The sequence below is a fragment of the Genypterus blacodes genome, unplaced genomic scaffold (genome assembly GCF_046128005.1).
Source record: "Genypterus blacodes isolate CSIRO-AG114 ecotype Tasmania unplaced genomic scaffold, CSIRO-AGI_Gbla_v1 ptg000109l_1, whole genome shotgun sequence".
Taxonomy (NCBI): Eukaryota; Metazoa; Chordata; class Actinopteri; order Ophidiiformes; family Ophidiidae; genus Genypterus; species Genypterus blacodes.
This window is the reverse complement of record NW_027466913.1, coordinates 545,594-563,216: the sequence shown is the minus strand read 5'-3', so window position 1 is coordinate 563,216 and position 17,623 is coordinate 545,594. Positions and strand designations below refer to the sequence as shown.

The 17,623-nt window shown below is 48.0% G+C and overlaps 3 protein-coding genes across 5 annotated transcripts in view; 2 read left to right on the top strand and 1 right to left on the bottom strand.

Annotated features, from left to right (window-relative positions):
- Positions 1 to 1,540: 1,540 nt before the first annotated feature.
- LOC143009005 (calmodulin-1-like) lies at positions 1,541 to 7,397 on the bottom strand. 2 transcript variants are annotated; one of them, XM_076160993.1, is made up of 6 exons: positions 7,264 to 7,397; positions 3,565 to 3,595; positions 3,238 to 3,381; positions 3,038 to 3,144; positions 2,803 to 2,938; positions 1,541 to 2,428 (listed from the first exon to the last, which is right to left on the bottom strand). In XM_076160993.1, the coding sequence occupies exons 1-6, from the start codon at positions 7,264 to 7,266 to the stop codon at positions 2,400 to 2,402; spliced, it is 450 nt and encodes a 149-aa protein (XP_076017108.1). In that variant the 5' UTR covers positions 7,267 to 7,397; the 3' UTR covers positions 1,541 to 2,399. The 2 variants fall into 2 exon arrangements, with proteins under 2 accessions (XP_076017108.1, XP_076017109.1); XM_076160994.1 differs by lacking the exon at positions 3,565 to 3,595.
- Positions 2,211 to 17,623, top strand: part of LOC143009003 (alcohol dehydrogenase 1-like) — a 37,098-nt gene continuing 21,685 nt past the window's right edge. Inside the window, exon 1 of the mRNA XM_076160991.1 lies at positions 2,211 to 2,215. The gene's annotated coding sequence lies outside the window, so the exon portion shown is untranslated. The remainder of the gene's footprint in view (positions 2,216 to 17,623) is intronic.
- Positions 9,780 to 16,568, top strand: LOC143009024 (galactocerebrosidase-like). 2 transcript variants are annotated; one of them, XM_076161023.1, is made up of 17 exons: positions 9,780 to 9,966; positions 10,468 to 10,536; positions 10,625 to 10,688; positions 11,022 to 11,135; positions 11,237 to 11,376; positions 11,507 to 11,545; positions 12,734 to 12,864; positions 13,338 to 13,493; positions 13,734 to 13,858; positions 13,948 to 14,075; positions 14,156 to 14,245; positions 14,335 to 14,424; positions 14,510 to 14,654; positions 14,757 to 14,937; positions 15,017 to 15,180; positions 15,312 to 15,388; positions 16,137 to 16,568. In XM_076161023.1, the coding sequence occupies exons 1-17, from the start codon at positions 9,820 to 9,822 to the stop codon at positions 16,278 to 16,280; spliced, it is 2,004 nt and encodes a 667-aa protein (XP_076017138.1). In that variant the 5' UTR covers positions 9,780 to 9,819; the 3' UTR covers positions 16,281 to 16,568. The 2 variants fall into 2 exon arrangements, with proteins under 2 accessions (XP_076017138.1, XP_076017139.1); XM_076161024.1 differs by lacking the exon at positions 12,734 to 12,864 and adding an exon at positions 11,773 to 11,900.

Here is a 17,623-nt window from a genome sequence, read left to right as displayed (position 1 = left end):
AATTGGAGTCCTAAGTGCTGTAAAACAAGTGAATGAGATTAGTTTAAATATAATAAAGATGAGAAAAGTGAGTCACTTTGTGTGTGTGTGTGTTTGTATCCCCCCGGCCGTGACCTCGGGAGTGTGTGTTTCCCTCTGAGGTGCTCGCTGTCTCACGGATGGGCGCCTTCCTTTGTGTGTGTGTTATTGGAGGATTAGCACATCTGTCACACACGCTGACAAGCTTTGTGTCAGGAAGCCACACACACTCACACCTGAGAGTTTGGATTCTCAGGTGTCAGTGACCTTTTGTCCCCCTGAAAGGTCGTGACCTCAGACCATACTGGCTCTTTGGTGACGCCTTTATTATACTGCAACTCATTCTAAACGGATCAATATACTGATTTAAAAGACGGATGTGGGCTCTGCACTGTAAAGGGAGGTCCAACCCACACACACACACACACACACACGCTCATACACCACCTCCTCACTCCATTCTATTAGCTGTCAGCTGAAAACCTGAAATATTGATGAGTGAAAGAAAGCAAGAGGCTGCAGTGTGTGTGTGTGTGTGGGTGGGTGTGTGTGGGTGTGTGTGTGTGTGTACAGCTTGAGTGGATTTGTGTCTTGACAGGATGAAGCGCCGTGTGTGTGTGTGTGTGTACGTGTGTGTGACAAATTGTGAACTCATGAGACAGAGAATTTTCCGGAAAGGGAAACCTGCTAATAATGTCAGAATGTCAGCTCACTAATAGAAGAGAGAAGATTATTAATACAACCAGACGCTTACATGACCCAGCTACTGCCTCTGTGTGTGTGTGTGTGTGCAGCTACAGTAGATTTGTTTAATTGATTATTGATTACAGTGAATCTTTAACCTTTGACCCTGTGAAGCTGCAGCGCATCAAGGAAACCAAACGGGAAATGATATTGATGTTGTAAAGAAACATCTGGATTTATTTTATGTATTTTTGAAAATTATACTCAATTTCAGAAACATCATAAAGTCTCTGAGACATGTTTTAAATATTTCTTCTAGCCGTCATTCTCATTCTTCATCATTCTTGAGTATTTCACACACACACACACACACACACACACACAGCTCTGAGTTTGAGGTTGATGTCGTCACAGAGTGGAGCTGTAACACTTTAGATCTTTGAAAGAGAGGAGAGATTTCATGGATGTTGTAGATGTGTGGATCTCCTCCTCCTCCTCCTCCTCCTCCTCTTCCTCCTTCTGCTGTTCTATTATTGTCTTTCGCCCTCTTCTGTCCTGAACCTCCCACGTTTTCTACTCCCTATCTTTCTTTCCCCCCACCAGGTTCATGCCGGTCTCTGTTGCCTAGCAACACATGCTCATCAGCAGACGGGTGATCCTGTTGAAGTTGATCTGGAGGAGCTTCATCATCCTCTTCCTCCCGCTATGAAGTGGAGACGAACAAACGGTCAGAACTTTCATCTTGTGTTTTTAAGGGAAGTACCTTACACCAATACACGTTTCTGTAACCATAGAAACTACCTGAGGGATCTAACACATACACACACACACACACACGTTCTTGGTCTTAATTCATGATGTTTTATTGGAAAAACAAATGTAAAGACTTGCATGTACAACTTGGAATGCAGATCAACTGTACTGAACAGAACAGCTGGACTGGGCCGGGCCTCGCCGCACCCACACACACATGCCCACACGCACACACTCACTCTCGCACAAAACAGGATAGAAACGCCACAAAGCACCGTCCCCGTCCCCACTAAACTGGAATCAACACCCGCCACACTAAAGCCCCCCGAGCCCGTCCAAAAGTCTACAACCACCCAGTGGGCTCCCGTGGGCCCCCCGCCCCCACTTTACCCACCCAGAGGTAAACACACAAAGGACAGAGCAAAGTATCCTGACATGCTGGAAACACAAAATCTAAAATGATGAGGAATATCCGTCGTCATATAACGTCCCGCCGGTTTCCTCGCCGCCGGCCCCTCCCCTCGCCCCGGACCCCCAACCGACAACCTCCTCCTCCCGCCGGGCTCGGAACAAGTAACCCGTCTAACGCTGCATGCACGAAGAAGGAATGAAAGGGGAAGAAACTGGAAGAGGAAGAGGAAGAGGAAGGCTAGCGGCCGGGCCCAGAGAATCACTGCGACGTCGTCGGGCGGAGGGGAGCCGGGAGGCGGCGGCTGCGGAGAGGTGAGGTGAGGGGGAGGAGCTTACATGCAGGTTCAGTTTGGAGCTTTTTTTTTCTCTTTTACGGCCGTTTGAGTTTCAGTTTTCCAACATTCACATCTGGAGACAGAAACAGGATGAATAAATGTCACTTTGCAATAAAGAGGTAAGAGAAAGAGCCGGAGCACACCGCTCTGCCTCAGCACGCCGCTCTGCCTCAGCACGCCGCTCTGCCTGGGCACGGCTCATTTGGTGGTCATCATTTCCACAAACTCTGTAAAGACACACACACACACACACACACAGTCAACAACAGCTGCTTACAGAACAGAAGTGATGATTTCATACACAGAGAATGGAGCAGGGGTGTGTGAGTGTGCGTGTGAGACTGTGTGTGAGGGGGCGTGTGTGTGTGTGTATGGGTATGGGTGTGGGTGTGAGTGTGTGAGTGAGTGAGTGAGTGAGTGTGTGTGTGTGTGTGTGTGTGAGAGAGTGTGTGTGTGAGAGTGTGTGTGTGAGGTTATGTGTGTGTGTGTGAGGTTGTGTGTGTGAGGTTATGTGTGTGTATGTGAGTGTGTGTGTGTGTGTGTGAGAGTGTGTGTGTGAGGTTATGTGTGTGTGTGTGAGGTTGTGTGTGTGTGTGTGTACCTTCATAGTTGACCTGTCCGTCTCCATCCAGGTCTGCTTCTCTGATCATCTCGTCCACTTCCTCGTCTGTCAGCTTCTCGCCCAGGTTGGTCATCACGTGACGCAGCTCAGCTGCACTGATGTAACCGTTACCGTCCTGACACACACACACACACACACACACGAGAGGTCAGTTAACACAACACACACACAGCTATACAGTTGGTTATGGTCACACACACGCACACACACACACCTTATCAAAGACCCTGAACGCCTCCCTGATTTCTTCCTCACTGTCGGTGTCCTTCATCTTCCTCGCCATCATCGTTAAGAACTCTGGGAAATCAATGGTCCCGTTTCCTAGGAGACAGAAGAGGAAGAGGAAACTTTACGCCACGTAGCGACCAGGACAGGGACCGGGAGAGGGAGAGGTGCTGAGGGTGAGACAGGTACCATCTGCGTCCACCTCGTTGATCATGTCCTGGAGTTCGGCCTCTGTGGGGTTCTGACCTAACGACCTCATCACGGTGCCCAGCTCCTTGGTGGTGATCGTACCGTCTCCGTCCTTATCGAACAAGGAGAAGGCCTCCTTGAACTCTGGACAGACAGAGGACAACAGGGAGGTCAGAGACAGAGAGACACAGAGAGACACAGAGACACAGAGAGACAGAGAGACAGAGAGACAGAGAGACACAGAGAGACACAGAGAGACAGAGACACAGAGAGACAGAGACAGAATCAGACTCATTAGAGGGAAATGTTGTGGCTGCGTCTCCTCACCAGCGATCTGCTCCTCTGTTAGCTGCTCTGCCTGCAGAACAAAAGAGGAGAAGAAGAAGGTGAAGAAGAGGAGGAGTGAAGAATATCATGACATCATCAACCAGAGAGCTCAGCGGCCAGGAGAGGAGCAAGTTTGTGATCCAGCTGAGACGTCACTCATCTATCCGCAAACCTGTCACACCCAGTGTGCACGGCACAAGCACAAGCATCCGTGTGTGTGTGTGTGTGTGTGTGTGTGTGTGCCCATGTGTCCACAACGTTAAACCTTTATCTGATCAAAGCGGATGTCTGTCAGATCTGCCAGTAGCTTCAGAGCTTTGGGTTCCGGCCCTCTCCTGTCTCCTCCTCCTCCTCCTCTCATTCCTCCTCCGTCCATCCTCAAGCCGCCGCCTCGTCCTCCTCCTCCTCCTCCTCCTCCTCCTCCTCCTCCTCCGTGCTTCAGATCCGCTCCTCTTCCTCCCACACCGGCCCCGGACGTCCCCGCTGTGCCGTGCAGCCCGTCCACCGCCCCCCGCAGCACCAGCAGCCCCTCGGCCAGGCACTCGGCTCTCTTGCTGTTGTGGACGCCGTGTCTCCTCACCTCGGCCAGCTCGGCCTTGGCGCCCAGCAGGCCGCTCCTCAGGTCCTGCACCTCCCTCACCAGGGCGTTGGTGCGGCTGGACGACGTCTCCGCCAGCATCAGGAGGAAGGCTCGGTAGTTCCTCTCCTGCTGCTGGAGGAGCTCGTGGTAGAAGAGCTGCTGCTCGTCCAGCAGGTCGTAGACGGTGGACAGGCTGACCAGCTCGTCCTCCAGCGCGTACATGGACACTTTCTTAGGCAGCATTCTGAGGGACGGACGGCTCTCTGGATCAATCAGATGGATCGTATCCGGTCCACTTGCTGGATGAAACAAAGATGAAGGAATTTTCTCCAAATAGGAAGAAGAAGACTGCAGCGCTGATGGACGTCTTCACCCTCCTGACTGGACAGACAGAACTCCTCTTTCAATCCCTTTGTCTCCGTGGACGGCCGGACAGATGACGGGCGAGTTCACGATCCCTCTGAGGTGGCATGCGTTGGTGGATTGTCACCGGCCTTCACCCTGGGTGGCTGTCTGTCCTCCTGGTTTCCTGTCTCTCCCTCTGTATCTGTCTGTCTGTCTGCCCTCCCCTCTGTCCTCCTGTCCAGCAGAGCTGAGCGTGTGTGAGCAGACGCTGCCCTTCAGTCGCATCCACCTCCTCTCGAAAAGGGGTGAGCCTTCTCTTCCTAAGCCTCGATGTGTGTGTGTGTGTGTGTGTGTGTGTGTGTGTGTGTGTGGCTGAGCTGTATGTCCATATGAAGTGTCCACCTCCTGCAGTCATGCTGGTGGACAAAGCAGAGGCCAGCAGGATAGAGAAACGTCACAAAAAGTGCTTTAAGGTGTGTGTGAGAAACTGTGTGTGGACCAGGTGTGTGTGTGTGTGTGTGTGTGTGTGTGTGTGTGTGTGTGTGTGTGTGTGTGGGTGGGTGTGTGTGTGTGTGTGTGCTGGCTAATCTGTGGCCTGTCAGCTCATTTCTACAGTTGCAGCTCCCAGGGAGGATCGGTTGGCGGCTCATCTGACCTCCCAGCATCGCCGTGCAGCGTGAGTCTCAACTTGTCGTCTTGTCTCCCCCTCCACAGAATGAACAGATTCTGAACTAAAAGGTGAGTTATTCAGCCCATACATGCTCTCTTCCCCCTAAGTATGTGTCTGAGCTGTAAAGTGGAGGGTTTGTGCCTCTGTCCCTGCCCTTGGGCCCTTGAGCAACACTTAACAAGCTGCTATCCACACTAAAAATCAGGGCTGAATTCCTCCCAAGGTGCTGCAGTGCCGAGCGAGCGAGGCCACATCCCTGTGAGGCTGCTGAGCGTCTAAAGCCTGAGGGCCTGAGCTCCACCTCAGAGCCACACACACACACACACACACACACACACCCCTAACGACCACTCAGGACTCGACAGAATCCACAGCACTCCACTGCAGCGATGAAGAGGCACATCTGAGAGCCTGAGAGCAGGAGCAGGTAAACGTGGAGTAAAGACCAAACTATGACATCATCAGCCTGTCAAAACTGGCCTGTTGACATATTTCTCTTATTGTTCATTAGGGCCTGTACACACAAAGCTTCCTCCTTTATGATGGTTTACCGGAGCAGTTCAGTGCCGAAGCCTTCCTGCACTTAGACAGAATGACATCACACACACTGAAGAATCAATACATGAGGAGAAGCCTCTGCAGTTTCCTGTTTCTTCTGCATAATAAATCAGAGTAATTCTGTTGCAGAGGCACTTTTGTGTTTAGGTTCAGCAGTGCAGCAGAGAGAAAACCTGTGTGTCTTCATTTAGGCAGGACATTAACTCAGCTGCTGTGTTTACATCTAAACATATTTCATGTGTGTGTGTGTGTTTATTCAGTCACACACACTGCGGGTCTCTGTTTATGGTCACTAACTCGCCTTCAGCACCAGTTAGTACAAACTGGATCCGGGTTAGTCTGTCCGGTATACAGCGACAACAAACCAGCTACGTATCTATGCTGTCTCTATGGCGTATCCATGGCGTCTAATCCACCTGGTAGCAACGCAGGCCACCTCACAGACAGAAGGATGTCTATACAGTCACTCTGCTGTGTTTGCATTCAGACAGAAAGGCTCAGTCCTCACTTTAACACAACTCACACTGCTGCTATTGACAGATTACACAAACCACTCACAGCCAACATACTGAGACAACTAGCAGATAATATGTCCTCTAACACAGACGATCAGAGAGAGAGAGAGAGACAGGACAGCTGCTAGGAGAGCTTAGCAAAAGCTCTCTAGGTCCTGAGTCACTGTGAGGTGTTCATGTGGAGGAAAAACAGCAAACATGAACTATTTCACTGCCAAATTGAAGATGCGATCATGTTCATTGTGAGCAAACATCTTTCCACAACCATCAACCTGTGACTCCAGCCTTCAAAGTGTAGCAGATATTTGCATAACTGCTTAAGTAGCAAACAGCTCCTGTGTAATGAGGAACCAGCGGTTTGCTCAGCAGATTACATCTGTGTGACTACACGACCACGGAGCTCAACGCAAAGGTCCTATATGATCACATTCTGGATTTAAACTACAGGCTCTGCGGGGCAGTTCGTCCCCCGGTTCTGTCCCCGAGGACAACCGGAGACAGGGTGAGACAGAGTATTTAGGACAATTTTTAAGACAGAATTCCGATCAAGAACTGTGAAAGTAGTTTCTCTCCAACTAACTTCAGACAAACCAACACACATTAGAACCGACTTTAGGGACTAAACATGCTGAGTAATGTTTCATTAAAGTAGGCAGAAAATGTGTCTTCCCGGATGTAGCCTGGGCTGAGCTGGGATGCTACGCGACCACCTGTAACCAGCGACGCACAGAAGCGACATCAACTCCGAGCTCTCAAGACAGGCGTTCGGGTTCGGTGAGGCGGCCAGGAGCCTCGGCCGGGCGGCGGCGGGGCGTGATGGTGCCGCCACCATGATGACAGCTAGCCTGCTCACACACCAGGATGAGCCGCGCGCTTATCGCCCAGCCTCAGAAGCGGAGGCGTAAGGATACTTCACCGGGGCGCCACGTCCCGGAGTCCGCAGCCCTCCTGTCTAACATGAACCCCCAGCTGAACAACAACAACATGTCCACTCGTATTTATCCCCAAACCGTGGCTGGTTAAATACTCACCATATCTGTTTTGGAGTTTGAAGCGACGATGTGTGAGCACTACCGGGAGTGAGGAGACGGACAGGTTGTGATAATGGGCAGGGCTGGAGGCGGCCAGAAGAGACAGAGCACCGCTGTATGGCTCAATGTATTCATCCGCACTGTGAGCGGAGACGCGTTTTACCTGAATTACCCCCCCCTCTCTCTCTCTCTCTCTCTCTCTCTCTCTCTCTCTCTCTCTCTCTCTCTCTCTCTCTCTCTCTCTCTCTCTCTCTCTCTCTCTCTCTCTCTCTCTCTCCCTCGCCCCCCTCCCTCTCTGGAGCTGACATGTGGCAGAGATGAAAGCTGGTGCAGGCACATCAGTTAGATTGATGGTGAACCAATGACTGAATGAACAAACACTATATTACTGTATATATCTATCTTTTGAAGTAAATGTATAGTAAATGAGTGACCCATAGTTTTCTGTGTTTTTTGTGACACGCACTTGCGTTATTACGGGGGCAATATGCAGACAATAAATGTGTAATAAAACACCAAATGGAATCAGTAGAACCAAGGATATATGTATTTAATATGATATTTCACTTAAAGCAGTGCCAGACAAATGTATTTTCCCATGGCACATTTATAGAATACATTTTCCGTTTCTATTGACTGCAGATGAACATCTGTCTGATGTAAGCGCCAGCGTGGCTCTACTCATGTGGCTCTGTGTCTGTTGCTGCTCCTGAGCGAGACCAGGCAGAAATGGTGGACTATTTTCTGTTACGATGTGGTTTATCGGGGCGGAAGGATACCTTTAAAACGTTGCCGCTGACAGTAATGTAAAAGTTGGTATTTTACTTCTGACAGGTGCGCTCTGATTGGACAGAGCGAAACCGCAATTTTCTCCACACTGTAATGAGGCCGCTGATTGGCCAGGCCGGATCTGCAATGCGCCAAAGCACCGCGCGATGTTAATGTGGCGGGAGGGACCAACGCAGCGGCGACGGAGTAATACGTTTTGTGCAATTGTACACGTTTGTACAAACATTTATATTCATTTTGTAATTTATCCAAATATGTGTATAGTTTTGCTTTTTCCCAAATCGTTTACGTGCAACTAATGCCACATATATGGAACGGGGCGGCAGTGGCTCAGTCTGCAGAGAGACTTGGCTGGGAGCCGAAGGGTCGGCTGGTGGCTGGAGGGATGCTGGCGCATCTCCTGCGCATTGCCGAGGTGCCCTTGAGCAAGGCACCTAACCCCCAAATTGCTCCCGGGCATATCTCCACCATTGCTGTATGCATACCATGTTTGCATGTGTGTGTTTCTTGTCTGTATACATGTAATGTGCATAAAAAACAACTGAGTGAGGAAAAGAATTTCCCCGGGGATCAATAAAAGTGTACTTTCTTTAGTCTTACTGTACAACACTATCACAGTAACTATAATGAATACAATTACAAATTATTACTACAACATTCTCCTGTGAATGTGGATTTAAAAACTTGGAAAAGTCAGTTAACATTTTGTGAGTTTCTGATAATCTGTGTGTAATTAAGAAGCAGCATACATGTAGTTTGTGCCCCTTATTATGTGGACTGTTAATTGTATGTATTGCTGTTATCTTGCATGCATTCTTGCACGTTTGTTTTTTTGCACTAGAGGGGATTCTTTCATTTCATTCTCCACTGTACTGTCACTGTTACACAGTAATTTGCCTCGGGATGACCCTAATCTTATTTTATCTTATCTTGTTTTTTCTTGTCTTGTCTTGTACACACACACACACACACGCACGCACACACACGCACGCACGCACGCACACACACACACACGCACACACACGCGCACGTATTCAGTTTTAGATGATTGTCAGTTGAGTAATTTCACAGTCATTCGGTTGAAAACTCAGCGTCACTTGGGCGCGTTTGGTCAGTGACGCCTGTGGCCGGCCTGAAATGAAAGATGTAACGCCAAATGTGGCCACGAGGTGGTGGTACAGGGCTTTCCCTGGAAGTTGGTGTTAAGCCCTGGAATGTGACTGAAGCTTTAAAGACTCATTACCGGTTGACAGCACTTGTTCATCTCTCTTCTGTAATCGTGTTTATCCTGTTGATTGCCTCGGTCCTGTCTGATCAGATCATAGTAAAAATGACCTGACCCTGATCCCTGAGGAGTGTGTGGATCGTCTCCCCTGACTCCCCTACATCTGAATCCTCCCTAATCTGCTCGGCTAGTCTCTCACAGCCTTCTGAGTCTCTGTCTGACTCCTCCATCTCCTCATCCTTCTCCAGCCATGTGAGTCTTCCTCGCTCTGGCTCCCCCCCCTCCTCCTTGAAAGCCACCATAACTTTATTTGAGCCAGACTCCTGCTTAATAAAGTCTCCTTGTCCTTCTCTGACATCTTCAGCTCCTCAGCTCTCCTCTGTCTTTCTCCTCAAGCTGCTCCTCACTACAATAAAAACAGTGCGTCCCCTTTAATAGGGGGCTGCTCACGTGACTGCCTGTAGCGCGGTCACATGACGTAAAGAGCGCACGCGCACGCCTCGGCCCGTCAGGTGGCAGTGGTGTGGACTCTCTGAGTGAGTATGGACGCCGCAGCGGCTTCGGCCCTGCCCGCCTTCCTGGTCCTGGTCCTGTTTCTGGGTCTCTGCTCCTCTCAGAACTACGTCCTGGACGATAAAGCGGGATTAGGGAGAGTGTTTGACGGAGTTGGAGGTCTGAGCGGCGGCGGGGTGAGTTTTTAATCCACTTCCTGGTTCCACAGCCTCCATGTGACGTCATCGGTAGATACACTTTTTGCCTGAGAGACAGAAACAGTGATTTTGTCTGCACAGCGAATCTTTACAAAGTGTTTAAGAGCGAAATCGAGAGGAAAACCGCAATGTTTCTTTAAAAATATTTAAAGTGTGTCAGCCTGTGTCAGAAGCTTCATCTCTGTGTAAACTTTGACTTCTCCCATAAGAACACATTTTTTTCTAATAATAACTAATAACTGTCATGGAACTCCTGCGCCACTTTGTCCCTATTTATACCCTTATTCTTTGTAAACATACCTTTTTCTATACGTGATTACTAATGCGATAGATTTTGTCGTTGTGGTGATGATTCGTCAGTATTTCTGTAGTGTATTCATTTGCATGTATTGTTTAAGGTTTAACATAGAAAGTAGCTCTCAGCTTTCATGTTTATCCCCATGGTTACCACTCTAATGTTGTATCTTTGTGTTCATATAGGCCACATCCCGACTACTGGTGAATTACGATGAGCCATACCGCAGCCAGATATTAGACTTCCTGTTTAAGGTGAGAGGTTGTGAGTGATGATGTCATTTACACACTCATAAGGCAGAAACATGTTCACTCATTATGTCCTCTGTGTTGTGTTCATCAGCCAAACTTTGGAGCAGCTTTGCACATCCTGAAGGTGGAGATAGGAGGAGACGCTCAGACCACCGGTGAGTCTACGTGGGTGTGAGTGTGTGGGTGGGTGGATGGGTGGATGGGTGGAGTTCAGTTTTCCCCAAATATGAACTCTTCCAAAATGTAGGAAATGGGTGGAGGGACGTTGTCTGCATGCATTTTAGCTTTCCCTTATTGTCTATGCGGCTGTCTGTCCACTGACCTCCCTTTGACCTTTGTCCTTGCTCCTGTTGTACGATCACTCATCACCTGATCAAGGGGAGCTCAGTGAGCAGCTGAACCCTGGATAAGTGACATAAACAAATCCAGACTGATGATTGTTTTCCTGTGCTGCTGTGCTTGATCCACCTGATGGTTCTGGTTGTCAGATGGAACGGAGCCGTCCCACATGCACTACGACAACGACGAGAACTTCTTTAGAGGCTACGAGTGGTGGCTCATGAAGGAAGCAAAGAAGAGGAACCCAAACATCACCCTCATAGGTGAGAGAGACTTCTGCTGTAAAATGAGACAAAATCAAACCATCAGTGGGTTCTGGTCTCCTGATTCAGATTCCCGTGTGTGTGTTCCTTCCTTCCTGCAGGTTTGCCGTGGGCGTTCCCTGGTTGGGTCGGTCATGGGGAGAACTGGCCCTATGACTTCCCTGACATCACTGCTGCCTACGTGGTGAACTGGATCCTCGGTGCCAAAACCTACCACGATCTGGACATCCAATATGTGGGGGTGTGTGTGTGTGTGTGTTTGTGGGAGCTACTGATGTTGCATATCCGTCTGTAGGGTCACAGCCCCGGTGGTTGCAGCATCCTGGTTAATCATAAATGAAGCTGTGTAACCCAAAGTTTCCTCTGTTTAGATTTGGAACGAGCGTCCGTTTGACAGCAAGTACATCAAGGTAATCCTCCCCTCTCTCTCTCTCTCTCTCTCTCTGTGTGCTTTCATCTTTGCGTTTCACATTACGTCTGTATTCAAACTGCAAGAAAAAAACAGCCACCAACGTTTGCTTCAGTGCCAAAGCTCCTGTTTGTAATCATGTGACTGAGCAGTTTAGAGCCTGTGTGCAGTCTGGAGCCTGTGTGCGGTGTGTGTGAGCTCTCTGAGAGCTTATCCTCTGTTGCCAAGGTGCTCCGGGACACGCTGGATAAAGTGGGTCTTGCTGATGTGGGGATCATCGCAGCGGATGGCGACTGGAAGGTTGCCAGTTCTGTGCTGGTTGACCCGTACCTTAATGATGCTGTTAAGGTGGTTGGGTGAGTAAAGGAAAGACGCACACAGCAAATACTTTACAATCACATAAGTGCATCATCAGCAGGAGCTGGACTGTGGAGTCAGACTGTGTGCTTTCACTTCACTGACGCTCACAGATTCTCTCTCTAGATCTCTAAATCTTTATTTCTGTGCTCATAAGCTGAATGTTTGTGGCTGTTTTTCTCATTGTAGTTTAAATGAGTAGTAGTTTAGTAGTTTAAACTATTTGCTGTGTGAGGTGTAGAGAGGTGGAAGTCATTCAGCAGCATGTACCTTACGAGGCTCAGAGGAAGAAATATAACTTTTCCATTATGTGCATGTATCCTGTCTCAGTCTAGCACTCAGCATCGCGTCTAATACAGGAAAACCAACATTCACAGAGAAGATTATTCAGTCCATCTTGATTTTTCGGGCAAAAACAAACAAATCCAAACGTATTTGTGTCACGATGACTGTAGTTGTGTTGTATGTGTGAGTTTCTTTACGTACCGTTTCATACGTGTGCATGGAGCTGTGTGATGTCTCTGCTCTGCTCTCATGTCTGCATGGCTTCATTATTACTGCATGATTACCAACACTGTCAAGTTTATTGCTGATGGAGAGATGATTAATCTGCCAGCACACACACCTGTTCAGTAGACGTCTTCACAGGTCCATTGTCCCAGAGCTCACTGGCTCTGTAGAAGGTCCAGGTGTCCTCAGGTCTCTGATTGGTCCGGGTCTGTTTTGTCTCTGGCGCTCTGCATGCCATGTTGGACCTGTGAAGACCTCTACTGTCAACCTCACCTCAGTGCTGTTACCATAGTGACTCACACTGTCTCACCTGTGACACTAGCTGCTGCGCTATACTCTGGATAAGAGCGGCTTGGATAAAGTCCTGATCATAGCCAGTGACAACCTGTGGGAGCCCATAACCACATATGTGTGGCTTGACCCCGAGCTGAACAGAGCCATAGACGTGATCGGGTAGGACACCGCTGCATGCCTCACCCCCCCCGTCCCTAACGCCACGCTGCAGACTTTGAGTGTTAAATGACCGACGAGCTGCTGTTTGATTCTGCACTAACATGAATGATGTGCATGGAAGAGTGTTTACAGTGTGCGTGTGTTTGCTTCAGTGTCATTCTTCTTTAATTTCTTTGTTTATCTCTGCCTCTTTCTAAAGCCTGGGTTACAACAGGCCAGTGTGGTTTTATTTTGTTTTATTTATTGTCTTTTTTCCAGTGCTTTATATTGTTTGTTTGTTTCTTTCAGTGCGTTTCTATAGATTTTTGTAAAGCTTATTTTATTGATTGACATTCTTGCTCTTCTGTGTAAAAGCTGCAGTACTCACACACACACGCTACATTGATCTTTGCTGACAAACATGAAGGACCTCAGAGGTGAAAGGTCAAAGTTTAAACTCAGAGCGCGGTGTTGCTTCCTGTGTGACCTCTCAGGGCTCACTATCCCGGCACCATCACCGTGGCTGAGGCTATGAAGACCCAGAAGAAGCTGTGGTCATCAGAGGACTACAGCACCGTCAACGACGAGGTGGGCGGCGGCTGCTGGGCTCGGATCCTCAACCAGAACTATGTCAACGGACTCATGACGGCGTGAGTACACAAGTGGTGACCAGTGTCTCACCTCCTCACACACATGACACACATCTGCTTTACTACACATCATAACCTTCACCTGACGGTTGGCAGATGACACGTCTGACTTTGATTGATCTCTTTAAAGCAACCAACCTTTGAAACTGTAAAGGTTTTAAAAGAATCTAGAAATCAGCTTTAGGTTTGATATCTGAAGAAGCTCTGAGCTCTTAAGCTGATAGTGCGTCTTCTCTCCAGAACCATCTCCTGGAACCTGGTGGCCAGCTACTATGACGACCTGCCGTTTGGCCGCGATGGCTTGATGACAGCTGAGGAGCCCTGGAGTGGAAACTATGTTGTGGAGTCTCCGATCTGGATCACAGGTGTGGATAAACGTCTGTATGTAGAGAGTTAAGGCAGGACGATGTCGTTTATGTAGTGAGGTCATAGTTCTGTTGTGGCCTCCTTCCAGCTCACACCACACAGTTCACACAGCCAGGATGGACCTACCTGCAGACCGTAGGACATCTAGCTCAAGGTGGAAGCTACGTCGCTCTGACTGATGGGAAAGGAAACCTCACTGTCGTCATAGAAACCATGGTAAGTTAGGCTTTCCTTTTCTTCATTCAATGTTTTTAATCTTGATCTATTGAGCCGTTAATTTGACTTTTTATTGACAGACTCATGATCATTCAGTCTGCATCCGACCTCCCCTGCTACCCTACAACCTGACATCCCAGAATGCAACATTCCAACTGAAGGGATCTTTTGTAAGTTCCTTTGAGGTCTTGACAAAATTATTTAAAATTAGTCGCAGATTGTTCACTGGCTTATTTGAAGTTTGGGTTTTTTCTCTCAGGCCTCCATCAAGCAGCTTCAGGTGTGGCGTTCACAGTTCAACTTCAAGACCAAGAAGCCCTCATTCTTTGAAAAGCAAACTCCACTCAAGGTGAAGGAGGTTTCAAGAAGCTGGAAGGTCTGACAGTAACATTGAGGTGTTCTTCATGTCTTCATGTGTTCTTTGATGACTTCAGCTTTCAGACGGATCCTTCAGCTTGAGTCTGGCTGAGGATGAAGTTTACACGTTGACGACAATTACCACTGGCCAGAAAGGGAGCTACCCTGACCCTCCTCCCTCCGCTCCCTTCCCCAAAGTCTATAAGGACGACTTCTACGCTCGTAAGTGTCGAATATACAGAATCTTATCATTTATCATAACATCCTCTTTGGAGCGCTGAGGAGAAACAACCTTTCTAATCCTTTTCCATCTCTGCCTTGTAGCCAATCCTGTGTTCTCTGAGGCTCCTCACTTCGCTGATCAGACGGGGGTGTTTGAGTATCACATCAACCTGACCGACCCTGGACCTCACGTCTTCACTCTACGTCAGGTGGTCATGGAGATGCCGGTCACATGGGCCACAGACGCAGACCAGACTGTCAGCGTCATTGGAGACTTTTTATGGTGAGGTCCAGGTACAGTCAGGGATGAAGCTGATTGATCTGTTACAGGGTTTCATATTTGGCTGGTTGCTGTGTTTCAGGGAGAACCTGACCGTCACCTGTGACGTCTTCATGGAGACGGTAAAGAGCGGCGGTGTCTTCATAGCAGCCAGGGTGGATAAGGGAGGCCAGTCAGTGCGCAGTGCCAGGGGAGTCTTCTTCTGGGTGTTTGCTGATGGCACCTACAAAGTCACCAATGATCTCGGTCAGTGACGCCCTGAATATGGAGCCGGTCAACCTCATACTGGGTTTTGTGAATGCAGTCGGTGGCAGGTTGAGATGCTTCAGCTCGTATCAATGTGCCTTTATCTTCTGCTCTTCTTCTTCCCTTGTTAGCTGGTCAGACTGTTCTGGCTGAGGGGCTCTCTGGCACCCGGGCATTTGGCTGGCACACCTTATCCCTCACTGTACAGGCAAGTAGAGAAACATACGTGTGCATGTGTAAGATTTCTGTAAGCTGATGTGAAAACGTCAAACAGCACCTCCACAGAATCACATCTGATGGGGCAGAGGTTGTTCATAAACACTAAAAGCTGGTTGGAGTTTAATTGGCGGTAATTGGACTATAATCCCACCACATGGTCACATGACCTCATGGTCACATGACCTCATGGTCACTTGACCTCATGGTTACATGACGCTGTATTTTTCTTTAGTGCAGTAGGTTTATAGGGTGTAATTAAGTTTTATGTCTGCATTCAGGATCTCATTTGAATTCTGTTTCTCTTGTTTGTTGGAAAAGTTGAAGATCTCTGACATCCAAGTTTGTAATGTCTGTGTTTAATGTTCTTTCTACCCCATGAATGTGTGATTGAGCACGGGCATGTTTCTACTGTCAGTGAAGTTACAGATGCTTCTACTTGTTCAATGAAATGTAATCAAATGCCCTCACCTTCCCTGGGTAGAGATCAGGTGTTAATGTGAGGTGTAGACAGACCTTGAGTCCTGAATGGTGCTGGTTTGTCACACACACACACACACACACACACACACACACACACACACACACACACACACACACACACACACACACACACACACACACACACACACACACACACACACACACACACACACACACACACTCACTGTCGTGTGTGTGTGTGTGTGTGTGGTAAAACAATAGTCTGTAACGTTAGTGTGGTGCTGTCTTTGTTTCAGGGCCAGTTTGCCTCGGGGCGGCTGAATGGTTTCCCTCTGTGGAAGAATGCTGTGGTGCTGTCGCCAGAGCACGGCTGGGCGGCCATAGGAACACACTCCTTCCAACTGGCTCAGTTTGATAACTTTGCTGTGGTGGCAGGATGATCTGTGTGTGTGTGTGTGTGTGTGTGTGTGCGCGCGCATGTATGATTCATGCTAAGCTGTGAATTATTTTGATTAATGTATTGATTGATTATTGCACTACCTAATCTTTTTTTTACCACTTTTTTATCTGTAAATACAAATTTTGACCTCGTCTCATCTTTGAGGACGATTGATGAGCTTTCTCTTAGGTCACATGTGCCTCATCAAAGACACTATACTGTAACCAAATATATGACTTAGATGAAGCTAACTTTTTAAAAATGTTAAATGAAGTTCTATGCCAATAAACTGATGTTGTTCTACCTGCATGTCCCTTTGGTTTCATTTTGGATCCCTGGATAGAAGAGTGTGTGTGTGTGTGTGTGTGTGTGTGTGTGTGTGTGTGTGTGTGTGTGTGTGTGTGTGTGTGTGTGTGTGTGTGTGTGTGTGTGTGTGTGTGTGTGTGTGTGTGTGTGTGTGTGTGTGTGTGTGTGTGTGTGTGTGTGTGTGTGTGTGTGTGTGTGTGTGTGTGTGTGTGTGTGTGTGTGTGTGTGTGTGTGTGTGTGTGTGTGTGTGTGTGCGTGCGTGCGTGCGTGCGTGCGCGCACACACACAGCCTGCCACTGCAGATATTGCTGATATTCTCTGGTTCCTTCTTCAGTTCCTTTCTTCTTCTTCCCACTCTCCTCTCTCTTTGTTGTCCCTCCTCCACCTCGCAGCTCTGCAGGCCTCACATCGATCCATTACTCTGTACTAGACTTGGCTCCAATGAAAGTCTGCACGAGTTTAGGCAATTGAAACAGCAATCCACTAGAGGGTGCTAGAGAGCAACCAAGCGTCCCCAGAGGAATACACACGCCCCCGTTCAGTTCACGGTATGTTTGCACGATGTAATCATTCTTACCGAGCTTGTCATTCTACTCAATACAGATGTTTGGGTGTCGGGAAAGGAATTTGAATATTTTTACAGGAATATTATCAGAGATTTCAGGCTTTATTCTCAAAAACAATTACATTTGCAAGGCTACATTATGTTAACATGATGTTGTTAATCTGTCAAATAGTTCTTTATAGTTTAGTTTCACTGTACATTTTACAGCTTTTGTCTAATTGTTATTTACGTTGACGTGTTACTATGAACAAAATACGATACTTAATAATATGCTGAGTGTAATTACATCGTGACACTAAACCTTTACATTGAAACACTGAAATGTCTGTTTTGAACCCGTTACATCGTTTTGATTGGTTGATGTACATTTTCCGCTTTGTCAGATTATGCCAGTAAATTGTCCATTTCCTTTTGTAAGTACTAAAATTCAGGTTTTTTTGAAGATTAGCCTAAATTGAAATATATAAAATCAA

What these genes read in the sequence shown, in the direction of transcription:
- LOC143009005 (XM_076160993.1), bottom strand. An exon ending in CGTTCAGGGTCTTTGATAAG is followed by an intron (nt 2,939 to 3,037) that starts GTGTGTGTGTGT and finishes TGTGTGTGTCAG; the next exon opens with GACGGTAACGGTTACATCAG. An exon ending in CGGACAGGTCAACTATGAAG is followed by an intron (nt 2,429 to 2,802) that starts GTACACACACAC and finishes GTGTCTTTACAG; the next exon opens with AGTTTGTGGAAATGATGACC.
- LOC143009024 (XM_076161023.1), top strand. Translation starts at nt 9,820, where the DNA reads ATGGACGCCGCAGCGGCTTCGGCCCTGCCCGCCTTCCTGGTCCTGGTC. An exon ending in CCCAAACATCACCCTCATAG is followed by an intron (nt 11,136 to 11,236) that starts GTGAGAGAGACT and finishes TCCTTCCTGCAG; the next exon opens with GTTTGCCGTGGGCGTTCCCT. An exon ending in CAAAGTCACCAATGATCTCG is followed by an intron (nt 15,181 to 15,311) that starts GTCAGTGACGCC and finishes TTCCCTTGTTAG; the next exon opens with CTGGTCAGACTGTTCTGGCT.